The 14,109-nt window shown below is 34.0% G+C and overlaps 1 protein-coding gene across 1 annotated transcript; it reads left to right on the top strand.

Annotated features, from left to right (window-relative positions):
- The first annotated feature begins 12,932 nt into the window (after positions 1-12,932).
- On the top strand, positions 12,933-13,339 carry LOC124909748. The gene has a single exon (XM_047450395.1). It carries the CDS (start codon positions 12,938-12,940, stop codon positions 13,337-13,339), a length of 402 nt encoding a protein of 133 aa, XP_047306351.1. The 5' UTR covers positions 12,933-12,937.
- Positions 13,340-14,109: the final 770 nt, after the last annotated feature.

Genomic DNA, 14,109 nt, shown 5'->3' on the forward strand with positions numbered 1-14,109 from the left:
TGTTCCTTGCCTTCACCCTGATCACTTGGTGCAACAGACTGAGCTTGGGGTTCCTCAACATTTTCCTTCCCTGCACCCTGATCATTTCGTTCAACATGCGGAGATATTGGTTCATCAACCTGTTCCTTCCCTTCACCCTGATCATCGTCTTCAACAGTGGTTGTCTGCACTTTGTGTGCCCCATCCGGTTCCTTCCCTTCACCCTCATGATCAGTTGGTTCAACAATGGGTGAGTCATCTTTGTTGGGCAGAAATGAATCCTCATGTTCGTCCTGCTGAGGAGGGGGTGACTTGGCTTGACTGTGCTGAAATACAGCTTCTACATCTTCCTGTTCAAGAAGGAGTGATTCATCTTCAATGTCCTCACCTACATCCTCAACAGATTTCGGTTGAACAGGGGGTGACGGAGCTTCATTGGGCAGAACGGCAACATCGAGATCATTCTGTTCAACGTGATCTGATGGATTTTCTTGATTTTACATCACTGCATCCTCAAAATCATTCAGTTCAGCCAGTGCTGGTGGATTGTCTGCATGGTCCTCCACTGCAGTCTCACATGTGTAATCAACCCGGGGACTATTGACTTTCAAGCCCGCACACTGTAAAGTGTCCCCAAGTGCCTCCCTTGTAGGATCTTCCACACCTACATGAACCGCACCATCGTTCACCACCTTCAAGTGTTTCATGAACCCTTCAGACTCTCTGAGGTTCAGGAAACCGGCCTCAAAAAAGGGCTTCGGATCGATGTTGCGTTTCTCCAACTCCCCTGATAGGTAATTCAGCTGTTGGGCTGTATCTTTAAAAGTTTGCAGGATTTTGGCTGTCAACATCTGTACATTATGAAAAACAGATTTCATTAATCTTGAAAACAGGATAATAAAGAACAATGGGAGTCAATTTATTGTTTCCACATACCTCATTATCGTCTTCTTTTACTTCAACCGAGTCAACTGGATTCTCGGGTTGTTTAACTGCTAGGCGCGCCCTTGCCCTGCCCAGCCCAAAACCACCGGCACGAACTTCTAAGTTGGTAAACTCTAACACGGTGACGTCATCCCAACACGAGATTATTGGAAATTTTCTTTCGTAGGGGATACGTTCACCTTCCACAAAAACACCATCTAGGTAGCAAATCTGGAGTAAAGGAGTGGGAAACATGTTAGAAAATATTACATATCTATAAATCATATATAAGAGAGGCAACAATACTTACCGATAAAAGGGTTATAGGTCCATCGAAATATGGATTTTTATCTTTACTTGCTTTTTCTTTCCAACATCTTACACTGTCAACCAATCGTTGTAGTGTAAAGTGGCACCAGTTCAGTTCCTTTATGTTATCAACCTCCATTAAGGATTTGAGAATTTTGAACCTGAAATGAAAAAAATACATTTGTCAGTATTCACAAATACAATTAGATATATAATAGGTTTGAATACATGTTTACCTGGCTCGTGAATTTTGAACTGGACATAAAAAACTTGAGACAACAAAGACAACGAAGTCTATTTTGAAATCGTTGTCTGCACTTGTGTTACTTAATATCTTGGGGATCATAGAAAGTGTTTCGGGAGCTTTTGAGTCTTCCCCGGTCCATCTGGTCTTCCAATCCCTCAAGAAATTAAAATAATCAGGGTCCTTAGTCTTGTCCAACCCAACGGACTCGACTACGTTCATTGCCCCTCTAGGGAGGTTCATCACGAGCTGTACGAGATCTTCATCGATACGGATCTCATCACCGTTGGACAATACCAGAGAACTCTTATCCGGGTCAAAACATTGGATTACGTGTCTGGAAAAATGAGCCAGGCACTTGGAGACGCCCATTGTAAGAAGAGAACCAAACCCGATTTCCTTCACGGCTTCCCTCTGTTCTACGCTCAATTTAGGAATGAGTTGAGCGAGGCCATGAGGTGATGATCTGGTTAGAAATGTCAGTTTACGTTTCTTGATGGTTTTGGTTTTTTGGGGAGATGGGGGAAACTCTTCATCGAATGGGGTAGTAGACGGAGAAATATTAGTGGTTTCTGGGGGTAGTTCTGGTAACTCTTCATCGACTGTTGGAGTGGAGGTAGGAATAACATTGGGTTTTTTTTTAGGGGGAAAAGGTGGTGGTAAAATCTCATCAGTACCTGCAGCAACATCAGTAGCTTCGACAGCAACTGTGGAAACTGATTCAGCAGTCGATGACGACTTAGTATTCGTCTTCGGATTTCTCTTCCTCTTCCTTTCATATGTAAAGGTATTAAACCTCGAAGTCATTAATTTTGGTGGGATAGCATAAATCAGTATTATACGAAATAAATTGAATAAACATGTGTCAAATTAGTATAAACACAATAAGATTAACATACCTCTCTGGTTTATTGCTGGGATCGACGTTGGACGCCGGAGTGGGGGCAGTTTCGTTTTCATTTATGCTCCTACAAACTTGCAAGACGACCTCTCGGGAGTCGATGGGATCCACTTCCATGTTGTTGCCTTGGTTCCCCGACATGTTCAGAAGAAATCCTTGTAGAATAAAAGAAATATCTAGGGTTTCGACGTGGATTGTTTGGATTATCGCCGGGAGATAGAGAGAGAAGAATATGAACAGTTGCTTATGAAAATGAAAATGATGGAGAGTGGGATTGTAGCGGGAAATTGAAATTATATCAACTAGTAATGGAAGCGAATAAATATTCGTTCGATATCGTAACTTCTTAAAAAAATGCAAAAATAAAATTGAAAATAAAAATTGTTATTCGAAGCGAAGATTTATTCGCGGGATGTAAATGCACGGGTAAGTGAATTTACATGACACGCAAGTTGGCTTCTCATGGGAGGGGTGGGTGTTTTACATGAACATCAGGCTAAAAATAATTGAAAAGAAGAAATCTTCGCTTTCAATCGTCTCCTCGAAAAACAAAATTAAAGCAAATATTTGGTCGTTTACTGCATGTCATTTTATATTAATTGAATTTACATTTATTAATAAACGGAAATTTAAAATTAACAAAAAAAAAATAGCCAAGTAATTGAGGCGAAGATTTGTTCGGTTGCGGAAGGTGATTTTTAATAAATTACATTAATATTTAATAATCGGAAATATAAAATCCATGTCATTTTGGTCTTTACATGCACGGGTAATTGTATTTTCATCGAAGGCAGGCGGTCTTCTCAGGGGTGGGTTGAGGGGTTTACATGAGGTTTTTATTCAAATTAATTGAAGCAAATATATCTTCGCTCCCGAGTGTCTGAAGGCCAAAAAAATTAAATGAAAAAAATAAAGATTGAATTACTTGAAGCGAATATTATATCGCTGCATTCGATTTTCAATAATTAAATTAATATTTAATAAACGTAAATATAAAATCCCTGTCAATTTTGTCTTTACATAGACGTGTAAGTGTATTTTCATGAACGGCAAGCGGTCTTCTCATGGGTGGATATGGGGGGTTTACATGAGGGTCATGGCAACGGGCGTGTAGATCTTCGCTCCCATCGCATCTCACCCTTCCCTCTGACACGGTGCCCTGAGCGAAGATATCTTATCTGGGTGTCATATGAATATTATATAATTTCCTGGCGTTAACAGGCGCTGCCGTTAACGGCGTCTTGTGTGAACCCAGGCCGAAACCCGGATTCCGGATACTCCCTCCTTCCGTCTCCTACCCAAATTGATTTATTATTAAAATAATAATGCTGCAATCTGATTGGTCCGCCACAGGGGAACACGGCAATCGATAGCAGAAAAACTGAAATCCTTTCTTTAATATAATTACTTCAACTTTATTATATATTTTTTATTTAATAATTCTTTCAAAAATAATATGTTCTCTTACTAACTAATAAAATTAATTATAATATATAATTAATAACATAATAAATTAAAATAATAATATATATAAATTAGGTAAAATATAGTACAGATACTTTTTTTTATATTTGAATACATATATATTACTAGTATTTATTATATTTTATATATTTATTAGATTAATTAATAATTTTAAAATGTCAATACAAAAATATAATAAGAATTTTAATTTTAATTTTGTAATGTTTGACTTCATTATAATTAAATATTTTTTATAATATATAGAACATTTAAAACATAATATATATATAATGAGAAATTTATTAATTTAAATAAATTATCCAATATTTTAAATAAGAGTTAAAAGTAAGTATTTAATAAAATAATATTAAGAATTCTTTGAGCTTATTGAATCTAATAAAATTAAGTACTTTATATATATATATATATATATATATAATTGTTAGTTAAATACATAGTAAATTTGTAATAAGGATCAAAATTTTCAAGTTAAAAAATTTAAAGTTTAAAAGTAGTTAGAATTAACTCTAATATACATTTATTTATTAGTAAAAGATGTAGTAATACATTAATGATTAAATTTATATTTTTATTTTTATTAATCAAACTAGAATATTGCTAGTGAGATGGTTTGACATTAAAATATTATATTATATATGTTTAAAAAAATATAATGATACAAAATTAAAAATCGTTTAATTTTATAAAAAAAAATGAATCCGATCATCTTCTCAAACTTAACAAAATACACAAATTAAAGAATTTGATTTTCCTGGTAAAATTTTGAACTCTCAATGAGGGTAAGCTGATGGGAGATCATTGACAAAAATAAATATAAATTAATTAAAATTTGTGTAAAATATATTTTAAAAATATATTTTTGTATTTAAAAAAAACTATACTTTTTGTTTTAATTTATAATTTCATTTAATCACGAGCATATAAATTCACTCATAGTTTATTGATTATTGATATAACAATTTAATATAATCTTTTAATAAAATTCCTATTTGACTTTTGATTTAAATAATAAATATATGGACACAAAACATTGATAATATATTGTTATGATATGATAGACATAATTTGTCTATGATTAGGATGAAAAGATATCGCACCTTTGCAATCAAAATATTATTTTTTTCATATATTAACTTATTAGAACTGAATATATATATATATATATATATATATATATAATAACGCTCTCTTTTTTTAAAATTTATATATATTAATTTATCTCTTAATTATTAATTTTTTAATTTTTTCCCTCATACATTATAATTTGTTCTCTAATAATTAATTAATTTATTATTTTTTTCTATTATCATATATATATATATATATATATATATATATATATTCTATTTTTATATTTTTAATAAAATAAAAGTTATATATATATATCAATTTTAATTTATTTAAAATAAATATTTAAAAATCCTAAAATATATATATTAATTTTCTCTATCCTAATTAATTTTTTTTTTCTCTTACCAAAATTATATATATATATATATATATATATATTAATTTTCTTTCCTAACTAATTTTTTAATTTATATATATATATATATATATTTTGACTGAAAAAATAATAAAATTTATCTCTCTACTCTACCTCTTTATATATATTTTTTTTTCAAAAAAAATTTAAGTCATTATCTCTCACATTCTCTCTCAATTTTCCTTCTCTATCACTCATTATATATATATTTATTTCATCATTAATTTTATATAAATATTTTTTCCATATTGTCTAACAAATAAATTTTAGATTTTTTGAAAAAATAAGAGTTATATATATTTTTTAATTAATTACAAAAATAAATATTTTAAAACTAATATTATAATTTTTTCTCTCTCCTTAATGATTGTTATCATGGATGATCCTAAAGCCAATGGAATTTCTCCATTCCTTACTTTCATCTTGTCCATGTTTGAAAGTCAATATATGTCTTTGCGAGGATAATATCGGATGTTACTTTAGAGTATTTGTACTCCTCTTGCAAGAGATTCATTAAGGACATTAATTCTACAAATGGTTTCAGATGCAGAATGTTCTTGATGTCCATCATTAGGATAGCTCAGAATTCTTCTATGGTCGGGCACATGTGTCTTTCTCCCATAAAGTAGACCTTTTTTACTAGGTTACACCTTCTTTGCATTTACATCATGAAGGTTGAGTTTATCTCAAAGTTTATGAACCTCATGATAAGAATGAGTCCATAGGATCTATAGTTCCACTCGTTTTCATGGAAAGCATCAATCCATTGAACCAGTGCGATATCCGTTAGCATGGACATCGTCTGTGATTAGAAATTCAAAACATTTACAAAAATGCATTTGTTTTGAAAGGAAGGAAACATGTTTGAGATGTTCACCTAGACTATACATGCATACACATAATACATATATAGTAGTCACGTAAAGGTTGTAGTGACGAGGTTTTGGTTGTCTAGGCATGACAAATAACATGCTTGGTAATAGTATCCAAGTTTTTTGTTCTAAGGGAATCATAAGAGAGTATTATTCGTCGATAGTGGACGGGGTAAAACCTCCACCATAAACTAGGGACAATTGGGAATTTTCCCCCACCTCCACAATGCCTACGTCCTATTGGACAACTCATTGCCAAAAGGTGGGGTCGATCCCGTGCATTCTATTTTTTACTCTCGCAACATCACTCGTTTTGTAACAAGTTGTCATTCCTCATTGACAATCTTTGGACATAGGTGTAGTCGTAGAAGTATCAATCTCAATTGTGTACTTCTTTGCAAGTAAGAAGATGGTGATTTACACATATGTGTCTTTTAGGTGTTGTACCTTTCAAGACAGGCCTATTAAGTTGAAAACGTGATACAAATGTTTTAAAAGCCAAGTTTATATTTTAGAGTTAAACACTTAATCCATAGTAGACTTGCCAAAAATTTGTAAACCTCGGAAAAACCTTTAAGTTTCAGTTTCGTTGAAAGCTCAAGGTTCGAAATTCGAGAATTTCAACCTCGGTTTGTGTGTTAGGAATCCTTTTTTAAATTAAAATATTGTTTTTAAAAGATTTTCAAATGATCCTTGACAACTTATGGAATTAATTAAAATATTTAATTTGGGTTTCAATTTTAAATAATTTGGGAATTTCCGGTAATCAAATTACAATTTGATTTTTTAGAAATCCATTAATTAAATTAAGAGAAATGATTGGAAGATGAAATGATGTGACGCAATCTAATTGCCGAAAAAATAACAAAATCTATCTCTCTTCTCTCTCCACACCCTTTATCCTTTTAAATTAATTAACACATCATTCTCATCCCCAAATTCCCTCCCTTTATTACTCCTCTTAAATTAATTAAACTTAATTAATTTAAAAAATCATTTATTTTGAAATAGAGTCGCCAATTGGTTTTTGAATAAATCAATAAACTGACATACATGTACAAACGTACTGGTTAGAGTTTCTTTAAATTCGTAGTTTTGTGATACTCGAGAAAAGACTTTTGTGCTTCATCTTCCAGATTCTAATTTATAAATATGGCTTTTGAAATTCGGTTGTATAATTATTTTTACCGATTATTCTTCCGGTCTTAAACATGCATAAGGATTGTGCATTGTTTAAATAATTCTAAAAACAATTATTTAAATGCTGGTACTTTTTGTTGATGATAACTTATGGATGAAAGTACCTAAAGAACATGATAGGATCTGTGTGATCAATAGAGGCGGGAGTCTGACTATTGATAACAACTTCGGACAAACGGATTGATAGAAATCTCGTTAGGGATTAATATCATTTTTTATTATTCGCAAACCTTCACAAATACTTGAAACGATTCAAGTACAGAATTGTTTGTTTGGGTTTGAATCCTTGAACCAATGAATAATGAAAGACAAAAGGAAAGAACACAGCAATATGTTTATGGATGTATAACTACATATCTGTTAGACTGACACGTTTAACTACGTATCTGTTAGACTAGCATGTCTAACTACGTATTTGTTAGACTTGCACGTCTAACTACGTATCTGTTAGACTGGCACGTCTAACTACGTATCTGTTAGACTTGCACGTCTAACTACGTATCTATTAGACTTGCACGTCTAACTATGTATCTGTTAGACTGACATGTTTAACTATGTATCTGTTAGACTGGCACGTCTAACTACGTATCTATTACACTGACACGTCTAACTACGTATCTGTTAGACTGACACGTCTAACTACGTATCTATTAGACTGGTATATCTAACTACGTATCTGTTAAATTGATATGTCTAACTACGTATGTCGTCTAATAAGTCTTCTTAGACAACGTCTAACTTAGCCACATTTGATGCACCTGCATAGAAACAATTAGACGGCTTAGCTTCATTCATGTCTAAACATAATTAAACCTTAATTGATTAATATTTAGCACTTTTCTGTTAATTAACTCTTTACTTAGTTTTCCAAACTATTTCTTCTAAGTTAATTAACTCTTAATTTTTTCCAACAGAACATCAGTTATTTGAAGGCATTAGGGTTTAAACATAAAACTCAAACAAGCCTTTATCAAAATATTTTTGTGAAACATCCCAAAAATATTTTAAAAGCATTTTTTAATTGTTTTGGGATTTTTAGAAAATGGTTTGAGGTTCCAAAATTATAAAAATAATTTTGAATTTTGAAAAGGTGAACCAAATATGCCTTAGGACCGTGTCCTAGGCATTGGGTTCGTCTTCATCGGCCGGCGTTCAAGACCCCGATCTAACCCATTGGTCCATGCTAACAAGCCTTAGTCAGGGTGTTAAGGACTCTTGGTCCTTGGCTAAGATTATCGGTTAGGGTGTATAAACCAGCGGTCCTAGGTTAGCCATAGGATAACTTTATCCGTCCTAGGTTTGGGAATTCTCGATCGAGGTCAAGATTCCTCGGTCCTAGGTTTTAGAATCCTCAATCGGGGTCGAGATTCCTCAGTCATAGGTTTGACCTCTCGGTCCTGGATGGAATTTCTCGGTCCTAAGTCTAACCTCTCGGTCCTGGGTGGAGGTCTTCGGTCCTAGGTGTGACCTCTCGGTCGTATGTAAAAATTATTGCTCGAATCTCTTGGTCCTAGATAAAGAACGTCGGTCAGACCTCTCGGTCCTCGGTCGGACCTACTAGTCCTCAAGAATATCAAAGTTGTGGGTTTTGTAATTTTGATTGAGCCTTGGAATCTTCGATCCAAGGGCCTAGGTATCTTCATAAAGCTCCCAAGAACATTTAGAATATCACCCTAACGTATCAATCGACCTGGGTAATGATTAATTCATTCAAAACAGTTTATAGTTAAAAATCGAAATTTTGGTTTTAAAGTTGTTTTGAGGTAAAAAGAGCTAGCAAACAGCTTCCTTGTACCTCATATAATTGATTGATATCAAAACAAGAACAATGGTTGTTTGAACCAATTTAAGAACTCAAACTTTTTAATTATATGTAAATTTTGATTTTGATCAAACATGATCGGGATAGATCATACAAATAATTTCCCAACATCATAACAATCATGTTAGGAAGCTTTTTGAGTTATTGTTCTTGAGGTTTAACCCAAGAACAGCAAACCCGTTTTTTTATTTTTTAAATTCAAATTTGGGTTTCTTTTAAAGGTTATTGATTTATTTTAACCTAAACAGAAAGTTTGGAAATGATCTTAGGATCGATTTCCAATCCTAAAATTTAACAACCAGAAAGGATATAAGGTTATGAAAACTGAAATATAAAAATTTCAAATTCAAACTGGAATTATAAATTAAATGATGATTGGAAGCATACCAAGGATTGAAGAACTCCTTAAACCTTAGGGAAGCTTTTGGGATGCTTGGATCCAAGCTTTAGAGTCTTATATAGAATTTTCAAAAAATTAGAATCTTTAGCTTCAATGGAGGATTTTTGAAATTCTTTGATTCAGGGCTTCAGATGTTATCTCTTGGCTTCGAAATTGTTGAGGGAGGGTATTTATAGTCTATTAAAGTCAGTTGAGGACTTCAAGTGGATTGAATCATCTAAAAGTTGTTAATGGCGTTTTGGATGTTCTTGGATCAACTTGGTGATATAGGCATTGATTGTGTCTATAGATGTAGGGAAATGGTCACCGTTGTAGAGTGATCATTTCTCCTTTGAATAGAGTCAATCCATCTAAAAACGACAAAATTCTATCTTTGAAAAAACAAAGATGGGTGCGGATGGTTATCCATCCGGCATCGCGATGGAGAAGATGATCGGCGAACGAAACGATGTCGTTTCGAGGGAAAACGCGGACGTGGAGCGTTCCGTCTAAGCATCGTTGCGTTTCAGCGTTTTTGGGTAATAGCGTTGAGGCGCGCGTTAGTCGATCTTGTGCGGCACGGGCGCATTCTTCCTTCGTTACAGCGTGGTACGTGGGCTGCTCCTATGCGTTGGATGAAGATTCAGCGTCCATCCGAAGGTTGTAATTCCTATTGCAGCGAATCCTTTGGGTTTTGGCTCGACTAGATTACTGGTTTTATTATTTATTTAAAACCTTAAGGGTTTGTTTGAAATTGATTTTTCTTTAACCCTTTTGAATACACCATTTTTATCTTTTTATATATACAAAATATTAAAATAATATGACAAATATTTTGCTTTTTTTTTTGTATATTTTAGGTTAAATAAATAATTTTTGGGGACCTCCTTTCATCCTAAATTATTTATTTTAATCTCCTAATTTTTTCTAAAATTATTTTAAGATAAAATGAGTATAACATTTATTCCAAATAATTTTCTTTTTTTGTTTTGGCCATTTTCCTTAAGTAATTAGCTTTTGATTATCACAATAGTTAATCTAATTAATGTATTAATTAGGTTTTGGCATTAGGGTTAATTATTTTGATTCTATATATTCAAAAATAAATTAAAATAATTATTTTAATTTTATAAATTGGATATTTAGATTTTTAGTGCTTACTTAAGGCGTTGAATTTGAGGAGACCTTTGCACCGGTGGCGAGACTTGACACAATCTGGTTAATTCTTGTCATCGCAACTCACCATGGATGAGAGATCTATCACTTGGATGTCAAGTAAGCATTTTTCAATGGTGACATCGAAGAAGAATTCTACGACGCTCAACCTGAAGGCTTCATCATCAAGAATAAAGAGCACATTGTGTACAAGCTATACAAGGCTCTCTACGGACTACGTCAAGCAATAAGAGACTGATGACTCTCGGCTTCATGAAATGTACTCAAGAGTAGGATGTGTACACGAGGAATCATGGAGAAGAAGTACTCATCGTTGGCGTATATGGAGGATTGCAACCCAGAAAGTATCTAATGGAAGCAAAATTGCGGCTCGGAAAGGATGTGGAAGGAAGCTTAGTGGATTCATAAGAGTATAAGTGTATCATTGGGTGTCTCAGGTACTTGACGCACACTCGATCTGATATCTCTTATGTAATTGACATAGTAAGTTGATACATGGAGCAGCCTACCACTCTACACCAACAGGAAGTAAAACACATTCTTCATTATGTGAAGGGAACGACGAGCTATAAGATTCAGTTAAGAAAAGGACGAGAAGTTGAATAACTCGTTGGTTTTACTAACAGCAACCTTACAGGTGACACAAACGACAAAAAAAGCACTGGAGGGGTGGTGTTTTATCTCAACAGAAAATTTGATCACTTGACAATCTCAGAAACAACGAACTGTTGCTTTATCATTATAGGTGAAGTTCATGGCAGCTACTGCAGCGTCTTGTCAATGACTTTGTGGCTGAGAAGCTTGTTGAGTGAGGTGCTCAGATGTGAGCCGAGGCCGGTAACCCTCTATGTCGACAACAAATCCGCAATAACATTAATCAAGAACCCGGTTTTTCATGGACGCATCAAACACATCGACACTCGGTTCCACTTCATCCATGAATATGTCGAGAACCGACAGATCGTCGTAGAATTCGTAAGCACCAGAGAGCAACGTGCGGACATTTTCACCAAGGTGCTAACAAGAGTCAAATTTGTGGAGATGCAAGAGTTGCTCGGCGTAAAGAATCTCGAACCAAATCAAGTTTACGGGGGAGATTGTGAGTCTAAGCATTGATTGTCGGCAACTTGAATGTTATTGTTTTTATTATATTTTATGCAGTTAGGGTTTATTTATTTATTAGTGGATTTGGCTTGTGTGTATAAGTAGTTTAGGATTTCTAACATAATTTAATCTTTAAAAAGAGTTGTTCGTAAAGATTGATACACAACACTTAAATCTTTTAAACTTTTGTTTCTCAGATTTTACTTATTTTTCTTTCTTCGTGGTTATTTTTGAATATTCGATAATTAGAACAAACAGTACTTGAAGGGTTTGAGTTGATGGAAGGGTAGTGTTACCTAAGTGACCCAGAAACCCATACCGATTCATACAAATTGTTAATATATATTAAAATTAGTTTATTTAATAATTAGATATTTCTTATTCTCATGGTATTCTTCTATCCAATATTAAATTTAACATATTCTAATCTTTTTGGTTCGGTTTTATTTAAGTTAACAAAGATAAAATTAAAGAGATAATTATCATAATATCAAGTATTGATATGCCAGGTGGAGAATCATTCTCGGGAATATCAAGGATGGAGATTAAATATGAGATACACTTTACAGATAAACACAAAAATGGGATATTGATAACTATATTTAAATTAGAGAAGGCTCGTATACAATACAACCATCGGATACAGTACAACCCAAAAGAGGTAATGTTTCATTGCTATCCTAGAGAGACCGCAGCTTCAATCCAAGCTTTACATAAAAAAAATTTACATGCACCGTAGTTGGAGCTTAGATTCATTTTTATAACCTAATTCGAGTTGATTCTCTCTTCAGAACTCTAACAATTTTATAGAAGTTCTAAAATAGTAGATGATACCCTTTGGAGTTCGAAATTCTATCAAAACAAAGTGGGTTTGAATTTAAAATATGGGATTGGGAGACAAAACACAAACATAGCGGAGTTGGTTAAAACTGTTTACTTTCTTCCTTATCGCCTTTAAAGCAGTTGAGATTAGGTCCATCTCCGCCACTATCCATATCTATCTACTCTAACTACGTAGAGATCAACATATTTGCCTACTTATATCCTTAGATCTCGATGAAGACGAGGTTAAGATTCCAGATGGTTTTCCCGTTCTTAATTTCCATCTTTGATCGGCTCACTGACCGGTGGCCGATTCTCACTTACGCTGCCGCCTGGACGACTATCTTAACAGCTCTTGTCGCCGTCGCATCATTCGCGCCGGAGGCTGCGTTCGTGTGGGCGATCAATCCGAATTCCTCCTTCTCCAGGCCCTGTGGAACTGGATTCGGACCGGATGGCTTAGTGCGGATACCCATCGACATTCCGAGCGAGATCCTCTGCTTCCCGGCTCACATGTTCAGCCGCTCGAAACTAGATATTATGGTTCCGCCAATATTCGCGGCTGTGATTGTTACAGCCTCGGCTTTTGCAGTCCGAGCGATGGGATTGTGTGAAGTAGAAGAGGGTTTGGAGTAAAGCTGAAAGAGCATAGTTCTTATCTTTTATACAATAGAACAAGAGATAATGAATCAATCGTATAGTTTGTATGCGGATTTCACGATTAATTGTTGTTTTAATAAATAGTAATTTGAATTCATTTTTTCTATAAGCCAAAACCTTATATTTGTTTAGTAAAATTACCAGTACTGATTCAATGATGGAATAAGAAATCATAACAATGGCTTAACACAATTTTAAGCATTTTTGTGTGTGAATAGTAGGAAAGAACGGGTCAACTTTTTTTTTAAGGGGAGAAATGGTTTTTCTAGGTAAACATATCGTACTCCAAAGGAAAATTGATGAAATGGCCTTGAAAAGGGGTCTAATTCCAAAAAAGGCGATAAACCTTGCAAAAATGGCCTTTTCACCCTATGAAATTTCCGTTTTGTCCTCTCGCGCTCACTTACCGCTCATTTATGTGAATTACCACTCTAGCATTTTGTAAAATCCATGAGTTCATAAACGCATTTTATATAAAACGTGTTTATGAACTCTAGCGTTTTACATTAAAACGCTAGATTGGTAATTCGTGTCTTTCATCGTATATAAACTTAATTTGTCCTAATTTTAAAAAAACTCTTTCAATTCACGACTTCTCTTTCTCTCTCTTCACAACTCTACTCTCCAACCCACGAAACCCTATCCCTCCCTCTCGCTTCCTTTGCCACGACGCGTTTGACGACCTCTGGTGATCTCAGTTATCTTGGAGGAGAGGTATATAACAGACCCATGCATATCTGCACTCG

Source organism: Impatiens glandulifera, chromosome 7, assembly GCF_907164915.1.
Source record: "Impatiens glandulifera chromosome 7, dImpGla2.1, whole genome shotgun sequence".
Classification (NCBI taxonomy): Eukaryota; Viridiplantae; Streptophyta; class Magnoliopsida; order Ericales; family Balsaminaceae; genus Impatiens; species Impatiens glandulifera.

Excerpts from the sequence above, each read along its gene's own strand:
- LOC124909748 (XM_047450395.1), top strand. The coding sequence starts at position 12,938 with ATGAAGACGAGGTTAAGATTCCAGATGGTTTTCCCGTTCTTAATTTCC.